Below are 25,384 nucleotides of genomic sequence, written 5' to 3' on the forward strand. Positions count from 1 at the left end.
CTGACTCCAAAAAAGGACCAAACCTTTTACTATATTTCAATGGCTCCTACATTCTTATGAGAACAGACCAAACCTCTTCCTTAAATTATTCTTAGAGACTCAAGAGAACAGGGCCAAGCTATAAAACTTATTTCTATAGCTCCTACAGTTTCAAGAGAATTAACTAAATCATTTAAAAGGTTCCTACAGACTCATAAAAAAAGGCCCAAGCCTAAAATTCTCAACAATACACAGTATGTGACTACACTACAAATCTTTACTGGTCTACTATTATTCTTTTTTATATATATATATATATATATATATATATATATATATATATATATATTTTTTTTTAGAAGATGTTCTTTTAGAGAGCTGATAAGTTTCACTCACCAAATTAGGATATTTGCCTGTTGCAGCTGGTGAGTTCTTTGTTTACTCCTTGTTGCAGTTGGTGAGTTCTCTTCTTGTCAGTCTCTCCTGGCTGGCTCGCCAAATTGTTAGATTTTGGTGATGCCGAGCAGTGGTTTCAGTGGCTCACATAATACATAATACTCAATACATAAAATAAGTAAGCTTGACCAGAGTTCTTGTCTATAATCAGGCATTAAAGGTGCTTGACAGAAAAGCACAGCGCTATCATCAATTGCAACATTTTACGTTAATACAAAGTACTAAGTTTTGATTCCATAATTTTATTGACAAATTTAAGAGCTGTTTTTAAAATTGTTAATAACCTTGCTCCACCCTCAATTAAAAATTTCACAACTTTATTCGGAGTATCGTAACAAACAAACCGAACATCTCGATCAACGGTTCACAAAAATTTGGCTATCCCGCAAAGATCCTCTGCCTTTGCACAGACAGCTTATTCATTTAAAATTATAAAACAATGGAAACAACTCCCCAACAGTTTAAAGCTGTCTGTTGATGTGAACCATTTTTCTTACAACTTACATTTTCATTCAAATACATTCTTGAGAACCAGCTGTCTCAGCATCAGTGCATTTAATGTATATAATGGGTAAAGATGGTCTTTTCAATATGTTCTCTCATCTTGTACATCTGATTGTTTTTTGTATGATTTTTTATGATAATGATAAGGTCTCTTATCTGTTGCAGGCGGACTGAAGATGAACCAGGACGGTGAACTCGGAGCAGAAGAAGGATGGCTGTGGACTCGGATGACAGATGGGTATCTTCGCTGAACAGGTGAGTATCAAACAGGCAGGTATCTTATGGCAGGAGTCTGAACGTGTAGGTTTAGTCGACGAGAACAGACGGTGGACTGAGGAAACTGAACCAGTTTTAAAGGTGAAGTTGAGTGAAGGCGGATTGACATCAGGTGAGGAAGACAGGTGGCAGTGATTAGAATTCTGGTGATGATGAATGAGTGGGCGGAGTGAAGAGGTCTGGTGCTGACGATTGTGTATCCATGACAATTCCACTCCTCCTGCCACTTCTTTGCTTTGATTATGCTTTTAACTTTCACCTTACTATAACTTACAGCCATACCCAGCAGGCACACAACGTCATATGACGTTGATATTTGGTTTAATTTTGGTTGCGACGTCGGTGACCAAAATCCAACATCAACTCAACGTCTATGGCCAATGTTAAGTTGACGTCAAATAATGACGTCAGCTGACGTTGTTATTTTGTTGTTTTTAGGTTGTGTTGTTATGTTACCAAAATCCAACGTCTTTTTGACGTCATAATGGTAACGTCCACACAACGTCCAAATTCCAACATCATTAGACGTTGATATTTTGTTTGTTTTAGGTTGTGGTATTAACTAACCAAAATACAACGTCATGCCAACGTCTCCTGACAACGTCATATTTACGTCAAAAACTGACATTTAGTCGTGAGGTATGGTGACCAAAACCCAACATGTTCTTAACGTGATAATGCATCGTCCACACAACGTCAAATTCTAACATCATTAGACGTTGATATTTTGTTGGTTTCAGGTTGTGGTATTAATTTACCAAAATACAACGTCAAGCCAACGTCTCCTGAGAACGTCATATTTACGTCAAAAACTGACATTTAGTCGTGAGGTATGGTGACCAAAACCCAACATGTTCTTAACGTCATAATGGTAACGTCCACATAACGTCAAATTTTAACATCATTAGACGTTGATATTTTGTTGGTTTCAGGTTGTGGTATTAACTTACCAAAATACAACGTCATGCCAACGTCTCCTGACAACGTCATATTTACGTCAAAAACTGACATTTAGTCGTGAGGTATGGTGACCAAAACCCAACATGTTCTTAACGTGATAATGCATCGTCCACACAACGTCAAATTTTAACATCATTAGACGTTGATATTTTGTTGGTGTTAGGTTGTGGTATTAACTAACCAAAATACAACGTCAAGCCAACGTCTCCTGAGAACATCATATTTACGTCAAAAACTGACATTTAGTCGTGAGGTATGGTGACCAAAACCCAACATGTTCTTAACTTGATAATGCATCGTCCACACAACGTCAAATTTTAACATCATTAGACGTTGATATTTTGTTGGTTTCAGGTTGTGGTATTAACTTACCAAAATACAACGTCAAGCCAACGTCTCCTGAGAACGTCATATTTACGTCAAAAACTGACATTTAGTCGTGAGGTATGGTGACCAAAACCCAACATGTTCTTAACGTCATAATGGTAACGTCCACACAACGTCAAATTCTAACATCATTAGACGTTGATATTTTGTTGGTTTCAGGTTGTGGTATTAACTTACCAAAATACAACGTCAAGCCAACGTCTCCTGAGAACGTCATATTTACGTCAAAAACTGACATTTAGTCGTGACGTATGGTGACCAAAACCCAACATGTTCTTAACGTCATAATGGTAACGTCCACACAACGTCAAATTTTAACATCATTAGACGTTGATATTTTGTTGGTTTCAGGTTGTGGTATTAACTAACCAAAATACAATGTCATGCCAACGTCTCCTAACAAAGTCATATTTATGTCAAAAACTGACATTTAGTCGTGAGGTATGGTGACCAAAACCCAACATGTTCTTAACGTGATAATGCATCGTCCACACAACGTCAAATTCTAACATCATTAGACGTTGATATTTTGTTGGTTTCAGGTTGTGGTATTAACTAACCAAACTACAACGTCAAGCCAACGTCTCCTGAGAACGTCATATTTACGTCAAAAACTGACATTTAGTCGTGACGTATGGTGACCAAAACCCAACATGTTCTTAACGTCATAATGGTAACGTCCACACAACGTCAAATTTTAACATCATTAGACGTTGATATTTTGTTGGTTTCAGGCTGTGGTGTTAACTAACCAAAATACAATGTCATGCCAACGTCTCCTAACAAAGTCATATTTATGTCAAAAACTGACATTTAGTCGTGAGGTATGGTGACCAAAACCCAACATGTTCTTAACGTCATAATGGTAACGTCCACACAACGTCAAATTTTAACATCATTAGACGTTGATATTTTGTTGGTTTCAGGTTGTGGTATTAACTAACCAAAATACAATGTCATGCCAACGTCTCCTAACAAAGTCATATTTATGTCAAAAACTGACATTTAGTCGTGAGGTATGGTGACCAAAACCCAACATGTTCTTAACGTCATAATAGTAACGTCCACACAACGTCAAATTTTAACAGACGTTGATATTTTATTGGTTTCAGGTTGTGGTATTAACTAACCAAACTACAACGTCAAGCCAACGTCTCCTGAGAACGTCATATTTACGTCAAAAACTGACATTTAGTCGTGACGTATGGTGACCAAAACCCAACATGTTCTTAACGTCATAATGGTAACGTCCACACAACGTCAAATTTTAACATCATTAGACGTTGATATTTTGTTGGTTTCAGGCTGTGGTATTAACTAACCAAAATACAATGTCATGCCAACGTCTCCTAACAAAGTCATATTTATGTCAAAAACTGACATTTAGTCGTGAGGTATGGTGACCAAAACCCAACATGTTCTTAACGTCATAATGGTAACGTCCACACAACGTCAAATTTTAACATCATTAGACGTTGATATTTTGTTGGTTTCAGGTTGTGGTATTAACTAACCAAAATACAATGTCATGCCAACGTCTCCTAACAAAGTCATATTTATGTCAAAAACTGACATTTAGTCGTGAGGTATGGTGACCAAAACCCAACATGTTCTTAACGTCATAATAGTAACGTCCACACAACGTCAAATTTTAACAGACGTTGATATTTTATTGGTTTCAGGTTGTGGTATTAACTAACCAAACTACAACGTCAAGCCAACGTCTCCTGAGAACGTCATATTTACGTCAAAAACTGACATTTAGTCGTGACGTATGGTGACCAAAACCCAACATGTTCTTAACGTCATAATGGTAACGTCCACACAACGTCAAATTTTAACATCATTAGACGTTGATATTTTGTTGGTTTCAGGCTGTGGTATTAACTAACCAAAATACAATGTCATGCCAACGTCTCCTAACAAAGTCATATTTATGTCAAAAACTGACATTTAGTCGTGAGGTATGGTGACCAAAACCCAACATGTTCTTAACGTCATAATGGTAACGTCCACACAACGTCAAATTTTAACATCATTAGACGTTGATATTTTGTTGGTTTCAGGTTGTGGTATTAACTAACCAAAATACAATGTCATGCCAACGTCTCCTAACAAAGTCATATTTATGTCAAAAACTGACATTTAGTCGTGAGGTATGGTGACCAAAACCCAACATGTTCTTAACGTCATAATGGTAACGTCCACACAACGTCAAATTTTAACATCATTAGACGTTGATATTTTGTTGGTTTCAGGTTGTGGTATTAACTAACCAAAATACAATGTCATGCCAACGTCTCCTAACAAAGTCATATTTATGTCAAAAACTGACATTTAGTCGTGAGGTATGGTGACCAAAACCCAACATGTTCTTAACGTCATAATAGTAACGTCCACACAACGTCAAATTTTAACAGACGTTGATATTTTATTGGTTTCAGGTTGTGGTATTAACTAACCAAAATACAACGTTAAGCCAACGTCTCCTGAGAACGTCATATTTACGTCAAAAACTGACATTTAGTCGTGAGGTATGGTGACCAAAACCCAACATGTTCTTAACGTGATAATGCATCGTCCACACAACGTCAAATTCTAACATCATTAGACGTTGATATTTTGTTGGTTTCAGGTTGTGGTATTAACTAACCAAACTACAACGTCAAGCCAACGTCTCCTGAGAACGTCATATTTACGTCAAAAACTGACATTTAGTCGTGAGGTATGGTGACCAAAACCCAACATGTTCTTAACGTGATAATGCATCGTCCACACAACGTCAAATTCTAACATCATTAGACGTTGATATTTTGTTAGTTTCAGGTTGTGGTATTTACTAACCAAAATACAACATCAAGCCAACGTCTCAACACAACGTCCTATGACAAACATTTATTTGTGATGTGTGGTGACCAAACCCCAACATCATGTTGACGTCATAATGTTGATGTCCGCACAATGTCAAATTCTGAAAACATTAGATGTTGTTATTTTATTGGTTTTAGGTTGTGGTATTAACTAACCAAAATACAACGTCAAGCCAACATCTTGAGACAATGTCATATTTACGTCAAACATTGACATTTAATCGTTAGGTATGGTGACCTTAAAAATCTTAAAAATCTCCTTAACGTCATAATGATAACTTCAACACAATGTCAAATTCTAACATCATTAGACGTTGAACTTTTGTTATTTTTAGGTTGTGTTGTAAAGTAACTAAAATCCAACGTTGAGCCAATGTTTCAAACCAATATCACATTGACGTCAAATACTGACATTTAGTGGTGAGGTATGGTGACCAAAATCAAACGCCATCTTGATGTCATTATGGTAACGTCCATATAACGTCAATTCTAACATCATTAGACGTTAATATTTTGTTGGTTTTAGGTTGTGATTTAACTAACCAAAATACAATATCAAACCAACATCTCCAGACAATGTCATATTTAAGTCAAACATTGACATTTAGTCGTTATGTATGGTGACCACAACCTAACATCTCCTTAACGTCATAACATCCACACAATGTCAAATTCTAACATCATTAGACGTTGATCTTTTATTATTTTAAGGTTGTGTTGTAAAGTAACTAAAATCCAATGTTGAGCCAACGTCTCAAACCAACATCATATTGTTGTCAAATACTGACATTTAGTCATGAGGTATAGTGACCAAAAATCCACGTCTCTTCAACGTCATTATGGTAACGTCCATATAACGTTAAATTCTAACATCATTAGACGTTGTTCTTTTGTTATTTTTAGGTTGAGTTGTAAAGTAACTAAAATCCAACATTGAGCCAACGTTTCAAGCTAACGTCATAATGATGTCAAATACTATGTTTTGTTGGGTCACAATCTCACTTCTAAATTGTCATGAGGTACAGTATGGTGGTCTAAACCCAGCAATGTCACTATGTTAACATCTAGACAACACAACATTCCATTATTAGATGTTTTTGTTTTGTTGACTGCACATCATGGTTAGCCTACTAAACAAAACACAAATGTCAGCATGCTAATGTACATATACATCTTAAATAGGATACATCAACATTACACATATTTGGTATGATTTCAGTTGTGTTCTTGGGTAAGAGAAATTCAATGTCTAAAATACACTAACTTCATACTTATGAATAATTCAGACTGAAGTCTTTGTGACCTAAACGTCAAACTTACTGTAAGCATTGCTCTTTATTGGTGATAGTTTGGATTATCCATAGATTTTCTTGTTCATGCAAGTGTAATAGATCAAGTTGACCCAGTGTGTTCCCTGTCAGAAGAACAAGCTCTTCACCAGGAGTGTGCTGATCTAAAAATGAATGAAGTACTACCTGGAAGCATGCAACTGAAAGACTGAAGGTGTGCCCAACACACATTGGTTTGGGATTTATTAATGGTTTATTCTTATGTCTACAATAATGAATCATAAACCACCCTGTGTTATTTTGCATATTTACAAAAAAAATCAGCTGGGTTGATGCTCAAAATTATGTTGTTTGCAGGTGTATACAGTACACTTTATTCAATTTGGAGAAGCACATTCCCGGCAAGATTTACATTCTCACAAGAGGGAAAGACTTTATGGTTCAAAATTGGATGATCTACATTATGGAACAGCAAATAAGTTGTGCATTTGGGTAATCAAAATCTCGGTAACACTTTACAATAAGGTTCATTAGTAACTACATTAGTTAACATTAACTAAGAATAAAAAATACTTCTTCAGCATTTGTTAATCTTTGTTAATGTTAATTTCAACATTTACTAATATTTTATTAAAATCTTGTTAACATTAGTTAGTGCACTGTGAACTAACATGAACAAGCAATGAACAACTGGATTTAAATGTATTGCTCATGGTTAGTTCATGTTAGTTAATACATTAACTAATGTTTAATAAATGAACCTTATTGTAAAGTGTTTCCAAAATCTCCAAAGTCACAATACAGCAGTTTATTGGAGACTAATGAATTCAGAATTCAGGCAGTGACAGGGTAACAGTATGAGTAATCATCTGTATAGCATATGTCCAACAACCTGACAGTTTTATCTTTTTAATTAGGGCTACTTATCAGGTGAGTTGGACCTCATGGACCTGAAATTTTAGTTATAGCGTATATAACAAATATGGCCTTCATTTGGATTCCATGAGAAACAGACATTGCACCCAATTTCTTTATCAAGTTGTGCTTAACAGTGCAGCTGTCAGACAAACGCAGTAGTTATTTTTAATAATGATAATAATATGAATAACAATAATAATAAAATCAATTTAGCCTATTGAAGTGTGCAACAGTTTTTAGAATGTTGCAGGTAACCCAAGAAATTTTAAATGAATCCCTAACCAATCACAGTTAGGCATCAATTTGAAATTAATTCCTAACCAATCACAGTTAGGCATCAATTTCCTCCGCTCTACCCGATCTTGTGGGAAAGACGAAGACCTCTCACCCGTTCCACTCCACTCCAGCAGCCATTATACTGTCTGCGCGGGCACTGGCCTGCACAACTTTCAACATCTGGATATACCTGCTGTGGAAGGTGAGTGAACAGAGGTAACGAAAATATAAATAAATATTGGTGTTTATTAGTTTTATTTTATTATATGTGGACTGGGCTGCGCGAGAATTTCTACCTGGCCTACTATTTAACTACCAAAGTAACAGTTACCTAGTTGATGTAGTTAAAAGTGACTTTTATATAATAACTACTAGTACAAGTAGTGATATAGGAATGATCCCTCAGCGCACATTTGTCAGACTGAAATGCACGTGCGCCGGCTGTCCGGTTCGCTGGGGGTATGGCCGCTGTTGTTGGAGGAGTCGGGAAACGACTAGCATGTGAATGCATTAATTTATATTAATTTTACAGAGCCCTTCACATGACACGCAAAATATATAACTTACACAGTATATATTTTTTTACATAGTGGCTATAACGTTACTTGTCCTTATTTGTCGTGGATTCTAGATCACTATTGTAAAATGTGCTTGTGGGACGTCAATGTAAGTTATAAGGATTTTCGACAGCCAATTTTAAAATACAAAGAAATAAGCTTAATAATGATATGATTAAATGTTTATTTATCTAGATGAATTGGCAGTAGCCTTAAAAAATGTCATGTGGTCCGAATGTGATTTATTTTATTTTATTTCCTGCTTAACCATTTTATTTTTGGTAACACTTTACAATACGGGTGCACTTAAGCATTAATTCATACTACTTAACTAATGCACAGATAATCACGAGTCAATGTATGACACAATTATACTGCATCTGCAACTAATAACGTCTATATTAATATTTTAAGTAATATATTAATTAATTGATTAAATGTGCCATAATGTATTAATTCATGAATAATATATTTTATTAACAGTGTAAATAAATGTGTAAATTACCACAATGTGTCAAAGCTATGTACTTCAGTTGTTGGCTTTAATTAATCATTAGCTTATGATTTGCAAGGGTATCATTATTTAAATATTACTAATTGTTAAGTAATATGTCATAGTACAATAATGTGGAAGTCAAAACCAAAAGGACATAGCCTATTGCAATTAGTTAATAGTCAATACATTACATATGACATACATTAACTCATGATTATCTGTGCAATGTGCATTGTTACCACAGTTCTCCGAAATTAAAGATTGTAAAGAAGTTTTTGTAAATAATGATCTCATGTTTTTGTTTTATAAGGGCAGGCATCAACAGTTGAGGAAATGTCCTTGATAAATCTCTCAACTGCCTGGAGGAAAAGCAGATACCGGTAAGGACATACAGTCATATATAATGCAATTTTTATAATGTGCAGTGTTTCAATCCCCGTGCGACTTGCAACCGTCATGGGGATACACTGTTAACCTTTTTTGTGTTTAAACTAAAATACTGTTCCTCTAATTTCAGATTAATAGCTTGTCCAATGATGGAGAAATACATTTAAAGGACAATGGGAAAAGGATCATGGAGAAGTAAGTTTTTATATTAGCAGTTCTTGGCAGAATCATGTGTTATTTTATCTGGATGTTGTCACTGACAAGTTGATGAAGTTGACTATCCATCCGTCTGTCTGTTTAATTAGAGATGTGTGTGATGACAAATTTTAAAGTCATTTAAACAGAGGTTTAGTAATCGACTAGGCTTGCTACGATAGTCGGTGTTGAGGCAGGCATAGTTCGGACACTCGTAATGGAGGTCGTAAGATATTGCATTTCAGGAGTCAGTTATCTTGATAATCACGTCAAAACAGCCGGTACACGGCACGACTGTCCTGCACAAATCTTATTTAATATTAATTTCTGTCACTGCTGTGAACTGACCACTGCATAGAATATGAAAAATATGAATATCTTCGTGAATCAGCTGTCAACAACAGGCCTAAACCAGCCATGGTACCAGCACAAAAACACAATCATTAAAATATCGAGACATATTTTTGTCAATATTGCGCACCCCTAATGTAAGGTATTTTTTATTTTTTTTATTTCTTCAGGTCTTAACAATCCTTAAATTTGCCTTTTAAAAAAGTGTGCATAAACCCTACTGGTGAAAAACAGGCAGACTCCCCGAATTTTTTAAACATTTTTTTAAATTATCGGGAAGTGCTCGGCTTGGCTCGTAATTCCTCTCACACGTTGCGAACATGTGAGCACCATCGATATCCATGCGATCATCGGCGAGCGCGTAAATCTTGAGCCGAACAAGAGTCGACACACAGATCAGCAACATGAGTCAGTTTCTTTCATCACAAGAGTGAGGAGCTGACTGACAAGGTGACTGCGGAATAATGTGTCACAGCGAAATGTAAAAGCGCCTATTTAAGTGAATTTATCATTGCACTGTTTTGTTGTTGTGTAATTTAAAAATGAAACTAACATGTGCACGGCCACACGTGTCAACGTGCACGGACTGAGCAGAACAGAAATGTACAGAACTCCCTTTGACATGTGTGGCCGTGCATTTGTTTTCAAATTAGCACCAATTCACCTTTGGCTAAGCCCCGCCCCCCTAAGTTACTGTTGTTACATCTGTCAAACTTCATCTGCACTCTGCATGGCTTATGCTGTAACAGCTCTTCCTGCTGAAATGTTATCAAACTTTTATAAAGCAGCAAATAAAGTGTCCGATAAAAGTAGGCAAAAGGGGCTGCAATATGCGTTCGAAGGCTATATTCAAGACATACAGGTGAAACGCAAGAAACAACAAGGCATCCAAATACGTTTACGTTTGCCTTTAAATTAGCTTTTTAAAAGCCCCGCCAGTGATACCGGTATTGCCGGTGTTGTCCACACGTTGATTAGCCGGTGGGAAAATATCCTCGCCGTCTCATACCTATAACTGACTAGTCTAAAATTAACAAACCCCTGCAGTTAAAATAGGAACACTGTGTACATCTGATTCAATTAAAACACTCAATTTACCATTCCAATATGCAATATCCAAATGTGATATTAAATATTTAGATTTTTCTATATGTTTAAATCCTTCCTGACCCTTGGAATCAACACCAGGCCGACAGTGGAACCAGTGTGACATCTAGATATGACAAACTATATATATTGACGATCATGTGTCCCCAGTGAAGCTGACTTTTAATTTTACGGGCGGCCCTGAGCACACAGCGCTCCTATTCTTCGTCTTCATTAGTTTATGCTCTCTGTTTAACAGTTTTGTCTAATACGTTACTGGATATAACCTGTTGTTGGATAGAACAAAGAAATTAAACTGTATAAGAAAAAGTATTATAGTTTTTGCTTTTATATTATTAGTAACAAACAGGCAAACACTATTAATAGTTTCTCATATTCAGCAAATATACGCATTTATATAATTTAAACAAATCTTTGAATATTAAAAAAAAAACATTTAATTTCACAATCCTTGCAGACTTTGTCGAATCCAGCTGTCAGATATTCTGAAGTGTACATAGACGTTCAATCCCGGTCAGTCCGTGTGAATAAGTTCAGCTTCACTGGGGACACATGATCGACAAACTTTAAACCTTTGATTTCAAACTATGCTGGCGCTATATTCAGTTGCCCTCTGCCATATTAATGTCATTTACACTGTGTGCTAAATGTAAAATGAGTGTCACGTTGTCTTTATTTGAAAAAAAAAAAATGTGGTTCCTAGTGCGCACAAACTTACTGAGTGCCAGGTTGATTGCATTATCTTTTTATTCATATTTTTTTCAAACAATTTCTTTATATGTGAAAAATACTGTAATAGCATATAATTACAGAATCAAGAAGTTACAATCTAAAATAAGGATGTTAAGGATGTTTAATTTATAGATGTTTTTAATTCATTTGCAGATTATTTATTTAAATATCAATTCATATCAGACATGTATCGTTCGTTGCCAGTCTTAATTTTCTTGATAGTGCAAGTGCATCTCAAAATTGGTAAGATCACGATTATGATCATGTATCGTGATTGTTTCTTATAAGATTGTGATATGAAATTTTGGTAAGAATGCCCACACCTACTCTAACTGTTGTTTTTACATTCAATCTGATGTCTTTTAAATGTTCATTTAGCTTAAGATTAACATTTTTGCTTGGAATGTCTGATCGCCATTTGTGAACAGCATCAAAAGAAATATCTCTCTTTTGATGAGTACAGCATGTACATGCAAGAATGTTACATGTGTATGGCCCTTAAAGCTAGGGTAGAATTTTTTTTCCAAAAACTTGTTGAAAGTGTGTTCCTATCCTGGTAGCTACTGTATATACATATATAGGATGTCCTACCTGTTTGTCAATATATATATTTGCATACCTCTACGCAACTTGTTTGCAAAGTGAAACGTCATCAACGTGTTCAATATATGCATAGAAATTGAGAATAGAAGCCAAACATTAGCGATTTCTCTTGAACCAACATTTGAAAAGGGTTTTATTTAAAAAAAAAAAAATAATAATTATGAAATTGTATTTTTGCTAAATGTTTTTTTTTTAACCTTTTTTTTTCATTATTCACATTCATTATTATTGTAATGTCTCACCAGTGAATGAGACACGAGTTAATCTAAAAGCATTGCACTCTCTTCCACCAACTCTTTGGTTATTTGGCTTTTGAGATGCTCTGAATCATATCGATTGCTTTCCAAGCTAGCTTGCTATTGCTAGCCCCTCTGAAATGTCCTACCCTAGCTTTAAGAATGTTTGGAATTCAATGTTTTAATGCTTAATGTAGTGCATCATATCTTATATTCCCTATAAATTGTATTTTTCAAATATTTCTTACAGAGTGTCTAGAGGACTTCAAAGGAGACGGAGGCAAACATTGGAGCGGCTGTCGCCGTATGTTTAAAATATGCCCCAGACAGGCAGGGGCGGAGGTTGCAGGAAAAAAAAATTGTACGATTTTAGAATAAGGATAATAATGTTAAGTATAAATGGTTGAAAACCTTCTGTTAAAATAATGTAAAAAAAAAAAAAAGAATAAAATAAAAGGTTATTTTATAATCCATTTAATTTCTTTGTCATTTATCTAATAAACATCATTTGTGGATTACAGTTACTTTTCTGTTTGCTCTTGTCTTAAGCTAAATACTTTTGGGTTGTCTTGCATTGGATCTAGACCTCTGTTCGAACCTTGTTGTTACATGAAGTTTCTTTTGATGAAACTTCATGTAGTTTTATGTCATGCCAACAAAATTACCATATATTTCTTTAAAGTTGGAATTTGACAGCTTAATGTTGTGTTTTGACAGATATCTGACATCAAAAATTCATTGTCTGTCCACGGTTGGACGTCAGCCCAACATGTGAGTTTGATGTTTAGCTTAACATTGGGGTCTGACACTTAAAACTGATTCATTTTAAACCAAAAGGCAATGTCCAACGTTGGAGGTTTACCCAACACCGGGTTGACGTAACTCAACGTCAGACTGACGTTTATCTTCAATGTTGGACAGACGTTGCAATTTGGTTGAAAATGGAAATCGGGTTGATGTAAAAACCCAATGTCAGACTGACGTCAACATCCAATGTTGGACAGACGTTGCATTTTGGTTGAAAATGAAAATCGGGTTGACTTCATAACCCAACGTCAGTCTGTCGTCAATATCCAAAGTTGGACAGACGTTGCATTTTAATTGGATATGAAAATCGGGTTGACGTCATAACCCGACGTCAGTCTGTCGTCAACATCCAAAGTTGGACAGATGTTGCATTTTGGTTGGAAATGAAAATCAGGTTGACGTCATAACCCAACGTCAGTCTGTCGTCAATATCCAACGTTGGACAGACGTTGCATTTTAATTGGATATGAAAATCGGGTTGACGTCATAACCCGACGTCATAACCCAACGTCAGTCTGTCGTCAATATCCAACGTTGGACAGACGTTGCATTTTGATTGGATATGAAAATCGGGTTGACGTCATAACCCAACGTCATAACCCGACGTCAGTCTGTCGTCAACATCCAACGTTGGACAGATGTTGCATTTTGGTTGGAAATGAAAATCAGGTTGACGTCATAACCCAACGTCAGTCTGTCGTCAATATCCAACGTTGGACAGACGTTGCATTTTAATTGGATATGAAAATCGGGTTGACGTCATAACCCAACGTCATAACCCAACGTCAGTCTGTCGTCAATATCCAACGTTGGACAGACGTTGCATTTTGATTGGATATGAAAATCGGGTTGACGTCATAACCCAACGTCATAACCCAACGTCAGTCTGTCGTCAATATCCAACGTTGGACAGACGTTGCATTTTGATTGGATATGAAAATCGGGTTGACGTCATAACCCGACGTCATAACCCAACGTCAGTCTGTCGTCAATATCCAACGTTGGACAGACGTTGCATTTTGATTGGATATGAAAATCGGGTTGACGTCATAACCCAACGTCATAACCCAACGTCAGTCTGTCGTCAATATCCAACGTTGAACAGACGTTGCATTTTGATTGGATATGAAAATCGGGTTGACGTCATAACCCAACGTCAGTCTGTCGTCAATATCCAACGTTGGACAGACGTTGCATTTTAATTGGATATCAAAATCGGGTTGACGTCATAACCCAACGTCAGAGTAACGTTGGATTCTGACGTCAACCCGATTTTCATATCCAATCAAATTGCAACGTCTACCCAACGTTAGGGTCCAACGTCAATATAACGTCATATTGACGTCCAGTGCCTGCTGGGTATCTACCTTTTTTTTTTTTTGAGCATTTTTTTGCATATTTGTCTGCCAATTAATTTCCGACTATATGGGCTGGAATCCAGATAAATTTCACTATTACTCTGACTTTATTGATCCTGTAAACAGTTTGGGCTATTTCCAACATAATATCCTAATGTCTTGCTTCTGACTGCATGTTCTTGAAACTGGTTAGGGCACTAATCTGCCAGATCCTATTAACTCTTTGTTTTTTTGTTTTTTTGTTTTTTTTACGATTTTCAACCCAATCAAGCGCTAAAAGAATGGCCAACATTTATCCACTGACATGATTTCATTAACTCTTTTAGTTAACATAACATTTATTTCTGGTATAATGAGCAGAGCTCCAACTCTATTGTCATCTGTTTTCTAATGTATCAGTAAATATCTTAATAAATATTGAATAATTTTCAATGCGCTGTGATTGGCTGGTGTGAGAGCCTGACTGATCTGTAACAATAACGCCTTTCAAGGACCCAAGAACACTTTACAAAATAGACAGATAATACAGAAAATACAGAAGTTCAAGCAAAGTACAGCAATCAAGGCAAAAACAGTCAAACAGAAAACATAAAGCATGGCAGATAATAACTGAAAAAGTATTGCAACAGAAAGGGGAACCAATCTGTTGTAAAACAATGTGAACAAATTAGTTTTAAGTTCTGTCTTACAGGTCTTCTCTGGGACAGCTTATTCCAGAGCTTAGGGCCCATTATACTGAACGTCCTACCACCAACAGACAGTTTGAACCAGTGGCGGATGCAGAAAATGACAGATGGGTGGGCCTGGATTAAGTCGAGGTGGGCCAGAATCGCGGGTTTCTAGATTTTGTATTAGCTTGCCTTTACTATTAGATAGGCTATATTTATGAAGATGAGAAATAAAAACTGCACTGTACAGCTCAGCTGTTCTGTCGAGCTTTCAAAGTTGTTACGGAAAGGGCGAAGCTGATCGGTTGTTTTTTGTCACATGACCTGCGGTACGCTTGCGGCACTCTCTGAAAAGTTGAGATGTTTTCATGTCGCTGCGGCATATATGCGCGGCTGGACAATCGAGCACGCTGCAGCCTGCAACACATGCATATGGCAAGCTAAAATATTAATAAATGCTGGTCAGGCGTCTGATTGCACACTGTCCCGTCAAAAGCATGCGGGACGCGCGATTTGCCATAAAAACGCGTGTTCTTAACATGCACTATGTGGTCATGGAAAACGCGCGTCAGAAACTCGTGGTTTATGCATTTTTTTTAAATAAATAATGTATGAAACCTTATTGTAAAGTGTTACTTACTGTGTCTCGAACGAAGGGATTAGGGACTGTCCAAGGTGCTGAAAAAAAACAAAAAAAACAAACAAACAGTGAACGTGAAACCGAGAGTTGTTTTTCTTTTCTTGTTACAAAAACACTTCTGAGGCATAAAACACCTGCAGACAGAAACAATATTGTTTAAATAGCAGAGATAACACGTCGAGGACGCACGTTTTGATGCAAAACCGGGAGTTTCTCATGTGCGTTTTCCGTGCGTTTAAAAATTTAAATTGTTTTTATTAATCTGTTTGACTTGAAGCAGCACTGTACAGAGTACAAACAATTGGTGTATGACATCACAGTACTGATTCGAAAGCATACAGTACAGTGATCAACTTGAAGAAGCACTGTACAGAGTACAGACGATTGGTGTATGCAGAGGTGTAGTGGTAAAAAAAAGAGGTGGGTAAACTATAAATTCTGGTGGACCAAGACGTGGTCACCAGGTAAGGTGGGCCACTGCCTACCGGTGTATGTGTGTCTCCTGATGACATTGCTATATAGGGAGGGCTCGACATTAAGCCTCATACGCTAAGTAAATCTGCCATTCACTTGTCCGAGTAAAAAAAAAATGCTCGTCTGGATTTTTTTATTTTTTTATTCTGAAACAATATTCTCATGAGTGATCAATCAGCTTTGATATTTAAATCACCATATTGTAATTTCTGCACCTTTAAAGGGCATCCCCTCCCCCAATATTATATGCCAACGCATTCTCACCCCAAGGCGTCACCTTTGACCACGCTTCAATATTTGACGTTTTAGGCGCCCTTTAGCGTCACTTACATGACGCGATCCTACGGCGTCATCTAACTGACGCTAAAGGAAAGCGTCAGTTAGAGGACGCGGTTAGGTTTAGGTGTGGGGTGGGGGTAGGGTACATGCGATCCTAGGGCGTCGTCTAACTGATGCTAAAGGGCGCCTAAAGCGTCAGATATTGAAGCATGTCCAAATGCTTCCCAAGGCGTCAGTTAAGTGACGCCTTGGGGGTGAGAATGGGCTGTATATGCTTCATCTTTCATTTTAAATTCCTAAATTTGATCAATAAATTCAATTATTTAGAATAATAAGACACTATAGGTCTGTTACCCTAGGGGTTGATCAAATTAAATCATTTACACTGAAAAATTACAATTGCATGAAATAATGTTATGAAATTGATTTTAATTTACATATAAGAAATTTTGGAAAGAATGATACTACTGTTAAACATTTAACACTAAACTGCCAGTAGGTGGTGGCAGGCGACCATCTTAATGAGTGAGTCATTGATTAAGTCATTCAAACGATTCTTTCAAACGGCTGATTCATTCAAGAAAGAGACAGATGTTTATGAATGGGTCATTGAATCTTTGACTCAATTGATTCGTTCAAAATGCTGAATCATTCAGGAATTAAAACAGGTTGAGTGTTTCTGTGAGATGCGCCATGCTTCTGCTGTGATTTTTGTTTGGAACTATTTTCGCTGCTGAAACAGAACAAAAACAGCCAATATTACATCTAAAATATAAGTGATTTAATTTTAACTGTTTATTGAACTGTTGTAGGAAATCAATGTCACATTTTGTGATCAATGTCATTATTTTATTCAGGAAAATAAATGAGGTTGCTTAACATATGTTAAAAATATAAAACTCCACATTTAGATTTTTATTGGCAGTATGTATGTTGTTAACTGAGTGTGTGTGTGCTGCGCTCATTGTATAGATTTCTGCTCTGAGGCTGCGCGAGCGTCAACAGTGCAACCTTACCATCAGTAATACCGGTAGTCAACAACACTGACAGCGCAGCGCAATATGAAAGAGTTTGTCTTAGGTTTAACAACCTATGAATAATGAAGAATACTCTAAAACAACATAAGCTTAATTTAAAATGTCTTAGGAACTACAGGATATTTAGAGGTGGATAAACGCAATTGAGAGGTGGATCAACGCACTTTGGAGGTGGGTAAAAGCAATTCCCGAATATTGGGAGCCTCCCAATGGGAGGTGTGTGAACGTCATTTACATGCATTTAGCCTCCACTACTACATCCCTGGGTGTAGCTATGACATCACAGTACTGATTCGAAAGGATACAGCACAGTGATCGACTTGAAGCAGCACTGTACAGAGTACAGACGATTGGTGTATGACATCACAGTACTGATTCGAAAGCATACAGCATACACTGATCGACTTGAAGCAGCACTGTACAGAGTACAGACGATTGGTGTATGACATAACAGTACTGATTCGAAAGCAGCATACAGTGATCGACTTGAAGCAGCTCTGTTTTTTATGTAGAAAAAACAAATACAAATCAAGACATTAAATACACAATACAACAAAACAGAGGGTTACAATCCATAAACTTAAATAACATTAAACAAGCTTAAATGATCGGCAGTATTGCAGAGTCTTGCATGCAGCAGAGTTTTTAGATTTCTTCAATGAATTTAAATACATATCAATAACTTTCTTAAAAATAACAAAGAAGGATTTTCTTTGAAAATTTAAACTTGTGAATATAACATTTGGCAAGAAAAAGTAGCAAATTAAGGACAAATTTAAAATGAAAGGGGTCTAATTTCATAGTCACCAAACAACATAATTTTTTGGTTTATACAGAAGTCTAAAGAAAGATACCTTTTAATGAAATTTGAAAAGTCAATCCAAAAGATTTTTCAATAGATACATTCCCAAAACAAATGAATAATCGTTTCATCAAACCGATGACAAAAGAAGCACAAGAGGGAAATAGTTTTATTGAATTTAGCAAAATTATAATTAACTGGGTAATTGTGAATCATTTTAATTGAGACTTCAAACACTTTATTAGATAAGAATTGTTTTTGCCGAAAGAGCCAGAAAGCCTCCCACCCATATCATCAAATTTATTATTCCAAAAACTTGCACAGGCAGGTAAAGAAATCTGATTTCTGTTAAGAATTGAGCAAATTTTCTTATTTGACAATCTACTGAAAAGACATTGGTCAACAAAACCATAGGTGGAGAGGTTAAAGGTCCTTTAAGGCCAGAATTGACCAAAGGTTTCACACAATCAGGAATTGCACCAAAAACAATGGCATATTCTCTTGGGGGGACTGGAAAAGAGAATTATTGCATAAAATGTTCATAAGAGAGCAAAAAACCCCTTTCATCTAAAAGTTGACTCACTAAAACTATATATATTTTTATCGAACCAATTATTAAAGAAAATAGATTTATTTTTATATTTAAAATTTTGGTTATTCCAAATAAAATATATATGTGGAGAAAACCTATAATTATATATTAGGGACCAGCATATTAAAGCCTGTTTATGAAAACTAGAAAGAGTTAAAGGTATTTTAGACAGTGTTGGTCATCTTACTTTAAAAAAGTAATTAGTTACAGTTACAAATTACTTCTCCCAAAAAGTAATTAAGTTAGTAACTCAGTTACCACATTGTAAAAGTAATTAGTTGCTCAGCAAAGTAACTGATGTTATTTATGTTCTATAACGCTATTAAGTTCTATAACATATTTAACATTAAAGATGTTTATATTAACTGATTGAAGAATAAGAACACTATGTACAGTATTTTAGAACATTTGGTATTTATTTGAACTCAATAGATCGCAGCCTGCCATATGATATGCATTGAAATAAAAACATAAAAAATAAATATTGAAAGTAAAATTCAAGTGCAAAATTAAGAAACACAAATGTAAACTTGGGTAAAAAGAAACAAAGGAAAATCTGGCCATTAGGTAGTGCAAATCTCTGTAACTGTATACTAGGCCTACTGCACAATAAACATAACACTATCTAACTCTTAAATATTCAGTACACTAACAAAATTAAATGTTCACACACTTTTCATTCAAGTGCAAAACTAAGACACACACTGCTGCTTTGACAGCAGCCTTGAGTAATAAGAAACAAAGGAAAATCTGGCCTTTAATTAGTGCAATTATCTATATCTGTATAATACTACGGCACAATAAACAGAGCACTATCCAACTCTTAAATAGTTAGTGAAGTAATAAAAGTTAAATATTTAAAATAAATAATATTCAGTTATTCACACACTTTGCAATCAAATGCAAAACTAAGCACACAAATGTAAACTTGGGTAAAAAGAAACAAAGGAAGATCTGGCCATTAAGTAGTGCAAATCTCTGTACCTGTATATTATTGCACAATAAACAGATAGTTTAGTTCCAATAAACTATCCAACTCTCTAAGGAGATTAACATGTTGTTCGTTCTCAGTGAAAATTAACAACATTAATACTAAAATACTCCTCTCATCTAACAACTAAACCAGTGGTTGTAACGTAGGAGGAGAAGCTTTTCAAATCTTTTGTCTGACTGTCTGTTCCTCTTTGGAGAGAAGACAAGCTTGCCCAGGCTGAACAGTCTCTCAACAGGTGCACTAGATGGAGTAGCAGCATTGTAACGTAGTGAAATTTTCTTGATAAGAGAAAATCCACACAGAGAGTTGAAGTTTTGTACTGAAGATCTAATATAATCTGCCACCTGGTTTTCTGCTGAAGAGGAGGTGTCCTCCTCATCCTCCTCAAAGGAAAATAAATCGTTCTCTTTGGCTGAATCTGTGTGATGTGAGGATGTGCTGGTGGTACCTGGCTGTGGTGGTTCTTCGAAGATAATCTTACGGCACTCTGTCAGCAAACTTGCCTTAGCCTTATCCTTTAACTCCTGTGACCGCAGCCAGCGAAGTTTGAATTTTGGAAGAGTTACAGCAGCAAGTGTAGCCTCTTCATTTCCCAGGACATCAGCAAATCTGGTTTTGATAGCCTGAAATTATAAGAATAATCACATTAAATGTATCCAAAACACAAATCAGTGTTGTTATTATTATTATTATTATTATAATTAGTAGTAGTAGTAGTAGTAGTAGTAGTATGTATTATCATACAACGTCACTTAATAAAAAATAAAATATTCAATTCAAGTTCTTACTGTGACTATGGCGTCAGGAAGGTCCCTCAGTATTTGCAGGCCACTTTTAAGGGCTTCTGTCTTCAGCATTAATGTCTCAATCATTGGTAGGAATGTACCATAAAAACAGTTGTCTTCTCCCTGAAGTATATCTAGGGCAACTGTAAGGGGCTTCATCGCAGTGCAGTACTCCTTTAAAAACAGGTGTTCCCTTTCTGTTATCGCTGTCAGTCCTAATTTGGAGGAGATGGTGTTAAGGTCTACCATGGATATTTCACAAATTCGAGCCAGGGCATCATAGAAGCGTGTTGTACAAGGTACAAGCAGCTTTTTTGACACCACCTCATCAACTGTTTCAGTAGCCAAAGTTGATCGACTAGTCTTGTTCCATAGGGCAGAACATTTGGCAGTAGCACTTCTGTAAACAGCCTTTGTTGCAGGTTTTGACAGCAGCCACTTGTCAACATCTGTGCATGAAATCAGGTTAAGTGTGTGTGATGCACATCTCTTGTGAGGGGGCAAAGTGATCACAACATCACCATCATTATCATCAGTTGCTTGTAGAGCATCATTAATGTCTGTAAATGTCACCTCATCTTCATCATCTTCTTCAGAATCACTCTCCTCAAGTGGCTGGTACCTCTTAAATGCTTTAACAAAATTAGAGCCATTATCAGTCACTGTTGCTGTGATTTTATGTGTTATCCCATATGTTGAGTGTATATTATCAAGCTCAACTGCAATAGCGTCATGAGTATGATTCCCCTTAAACCGTCTGCAGGCAAGAGCTGCTTTCTCTCTTTCCATGTTATTTGGATTGATCCAATGTGCTGTCACACCCATGTAACTTTTATTGTGGGCAGTCCAGATGTCTGCTGTAGTTGAAATGTACTCGGGTTCCTCAAATGACTTTTTGAGCTCAATATTCATATTTTCATATTCACTGTCTATGAATTTAGCAAAAGTGTTTCGGCATGGGGCAACCCCCCTTCCTCCTCCTCGTATTGGTATTTTAGCAAGGATAGCTCTGAATGACTCAGACTCCACAGTGGACAGGGGTAGCATGTTTTCAACAACATACCTTGCAATCAATGTGTTCAGCTCTGGCTTGGTCATCTGTTGCTGACCCGAAAAATCGAGTGTTGCTTGCTTTAACAGAGTGGCTCCGTCTCCTTCGCTGCTGGAGCTCACGCTAGCTGCATTTGGGCTTGGGTTGGCAGCAGCAACAAGTGTCGTGTTAGCATGTATTGATGTGAGGTGCTTCATAAGATTTGAGTTGCTTGAGGCAGATGTGGATAAAGTCTTTTTTCCTGGGCATAGCGTGCATGTTACATAAACATTCTTGCATTTAATTTCAATGAGCGAGAAATAGTGCCGGTACTTCCAGTTCGAGAACGCTACCTTTGAATTTCCCTGGCTCGTCATCGCCATTGTCGCTGTCTTGTGTTTAGTGGTAGTCAGAGCGTGCAGTGAGACAGCATGTGAGTAGCGCATCCGCCCACCCAGCCAATCATCTTCGCATTTGCAACGGTGTCATCATCCCCCCACCCCTGCTCTCTCCAGGCAGCTGATGTGCATCACACACTGACATCTCACGCTTCATTCAACCAAATTGTAGTAACGCGCCACTTTACATTCTCAGTAACGATAACGGCGTTGCAAAAATGGGAAAAATAATTAATTCGATTACCCCGTTACTGAAAAAATAACGCCGTTAGTAACGCCGTTATACTCAAACGCCGTTACTCCCAACACTGATTTTAGAGATGTCATAGTTGCAGCGCAACAAAAAATGCAAACCCCCAACTGAGCTGAAAATATAATATTCCAAAAAGATTTAGGGTTGTTCAAAAAAGATTTTATCAACTTAATCTTGAAAGAATTATTAAGAGTGGAAAAGTCCAATAAGTCAAACCCACCCACTGTCCGATCAGCTATCATAACACTCTTTTTAATTAAATGAACTTTAGATTTCCAAACAAAGTTTACCATCATTTTGTCCAGCTGCAGCATTCTACAAATCTCCACAGAAACATCCAGAGCCATTGCAGGATAGATAACCCGAGATAACCCATCTGCTTTGGAAAGCAAGACTCTACCTGTTACAGACAGATCACGCTGTAACCAAGAATTTCATTTGCGTTGGATAGACTGAATAAGAGGTTCAAAGTTCAGTTTTGATCTTTTTATCTGATCTTTACATATGATTATCCCCACCCTAGTGAAAAAAGTATACTTTATTGTATTTGAAATATATTCCCTTTTTCAATAGTACATTGCAAATACTGTAGGAAGTGAAATGTAAGGGTTATGTTCTATGACTTTAAATAGGATTTGGGATAATATCGCGAGAACGGAGCCCCGCGAGTTAGAGCGCGGGAGAAAAACAGTTGTAGTGGGGTTCAGAGAGAGGAACAGACGAGATGCACTGTGTAATCGGCTGCGGCCATTTCACGATGTTGTGATGTTCAATAAACAAGTGTTGTAGTCACCGGAGCTCTTTGTCAGTGCCCTCCTTATTGTGGTGATAACAGAGCGAGGCCAAGAACCCACAGAACAGCGCTGGGTAAGAACTATAAGCAGAGGATAACTCACGCGCGTTACACTGGTGGCAGCGTTGGTTGGCTTGCTTTCTGTTGGGACGCTTGTTTTTTCCCGTATTGAACGACGTGAATATCGCCGCTTTAATCTGCAGAGCCGTTTAAAGACTGTTTAATTTTTTCATGTGTTTCTTTTGCAAGATCGGATTACGTGCATTTTTTTTCTTCTTTCTTCCTCTCGCTTAAAATGGCGGACGATGAGAATGACGCAGTTCCTATGCAGAGAGACAGATACGCAGCAGAGGACGCAAGCTCACATCTACCATTTAAAATTGACCTCCCTGCTCATTTTTCCGGAGATGGTAAAGAGCCATTTAGTGCATGGATTCAGAGATTTGAGGTAGCACTAAATGTCTCAGCTGTACCACTGGATAAGGCCAAACTTCTCCCAGTAAAGCTTACTGGTTCAGCATTTGCATACTGGCAGTCTCTCTCCCCTGCGGTGAAAGCTGACTATGAGTTGACTAAAGCTAGTTTGAGCAATGTTTTTGGACGTACAACTTTTTTGGCCACATTTCAGACATTTTTGAATGCTCGTCCACGTAAACCACAAGAACCCCTTGGAGTCTATGCTGCTGAGCTCACAAATCTAGTGACTGAAGCATTTCCTCATTACGATACAGCAGCACGAAATTGTGAAATTTTTCGCAGATTTGTTACCGGCTTAGACCCATCACTTCAACTGAAAATCCATGAGCACGGTGCTACGACTTTAGACAATGCCTTGAAAGTGGCCACACAGTGTGAACGTGCTCAGTTGGCCATTAGTGTTGCCAACCCTGCAGCTGTTATGCCTGTCACAGTAAATTCACCACCATCGGCCAACTCAGTGACTGCGACTCACATCACTGAATTAGCAGCAGCCATTGCTGAACTCCGAACAGACATGCATGACTTACGTCAATCTCACCTGCGACGAACTGATGAACGCATGGACCAGCTCTCGAGGCGGATTTCCAGCCTTCAGGGCGAGGTGACGTCTTCCACACACTCTCCCCATCAGGCCTGCGCAGCCGTGGACTACGACATCACAGCACGCCATCGCCAGCCTGATCGGTATGATCATCACTACTGCCAGGATTGCTGCTGTTCTTCACAACGCACACAGCGAGGTCGACAACGACACTTTGAGGATGACTGTTGTCCCCCACGACGCTACCAGGGCCATGCAGAAACTGATCGAGCACTTCCAAAGGATGACTTCTCTGGGCAAAGACATTCAAGCTACTCCCCTCCCTCCCGAGGTTGTGAGTCACAACTTCCTCACACCACACAATATGACGAATACACCCCCCATAGACATCATTATGGTAGCTCTAGCCAATCGCCTACACGAGACCGCCGGTCTGACTTTGAATATGAATGCAGAGCCCGTTATGTTCGTTCCCCCTCACCAAACCCACAGTACAGAACTTCCACTTACCACAGAAACCGCTCTCCATCGCTACCCCCCCATTCCCAAAGTTCACCAAGATCACCCACACGACATGTACATTTCTCCCCATCCCACAAGGCCCCTTCCTCACCACAGCGGGGAAACGAGTAGAAGCTGTCATTGGGGACCAAATGCCAGCTTCATCCCCTATAGTGGTCCATTCTAGTACAGTCAGTCTTAAATCTTCCCCACCTACACCGTTCATTCAGATTGGACTGGCGGGTACAGACCTCCATGCTTTGGTTGATACTGGGTCAGGTCTGTCCCTCATTACAGATGACTGTCGTAGGTCGATTCCAGCTTTGTTTACCCAGTCTATCAGCAAGTCATTTGTGTTAGCATCATCGGTAAC

At 37.5% G+C, this 25,384-nt stretch overlaps 1 protein-coding gene and 1 long non-coding RNA gene across 2 annotated transcripts; one reads left to right on the forward strand and one right to left on the reverse strand.

The window, feature by feature from the left end:
* Positions 1 to 8,020: 8,020 nt before the first annotated feature.
* Positions 8,021 to 13,025, forward strand: LOC120492946 (uncharacterized). The gene is made up of 4 exons (XR_016146593.1): positions 8,021 to 8,117; positions 9,279 to 9,348; positions 9,486 to 9,550; positions 12,830 to 13,025. It is a non-coding gene; the product is annotated as an uncharacterized LOC120492946 (long non-coding RNA).
* Positions 13,026 to 18,384: 5,359 nt separating this feature from the next.
* LOC120488610 (uncharacterized) lies at positions 18,385 to 24,815 on the reverse strand. The gene is made up of 2 exons (XM_039685235.2): positions 21,019 to 24,815; positions 18,385 to 20,853 (listed from the first exon to the last, which is right to left on the reverse strand). Exons 1-2 carry the CDS (start codon positions 22,489 to 22,491, stop codon positions 20,347 to 20,349), a joined length of 1,980 nt encoding a protein of 659 aa, XP_039541169.2. The 5' UTR covers positions 22,492 to 24,815; the 3' UTR covers positions 18,385 to 20,346.
* Positions 24,816 to 25,384: the final 569 nt, after the last annotated feature.

The sequence above is a fragment of the Pimephales promelas genome, chromosome 15, assembly GCF_988280905.1.
Source record: "Pimephales promelas chromosome 15, fPimPro1.hap1.1, whole genome shotgun sequence".
NCBI lineage: Eukaryota > Metazoa > Chordata > Actinopteri > Cypriniformes > Leuciscidae > Pimephales > Pimephales promelas.

Coding starts and splice junctions, on each gene's coding strand:
- LOC120488610 (XM_039685235.2), bottom strand. CDS start 22,491: ATGCGCTACTCACATGCTGTCTCACTGCACGCTCTGACTACCACTAAA. Junction 20,854..21,018: donor TTCCTGACGCCATAGTCACA/GTAAGAACTTGA, acceptor TTATAATTTCAG/GCTATCAAAACCAGATTTGC.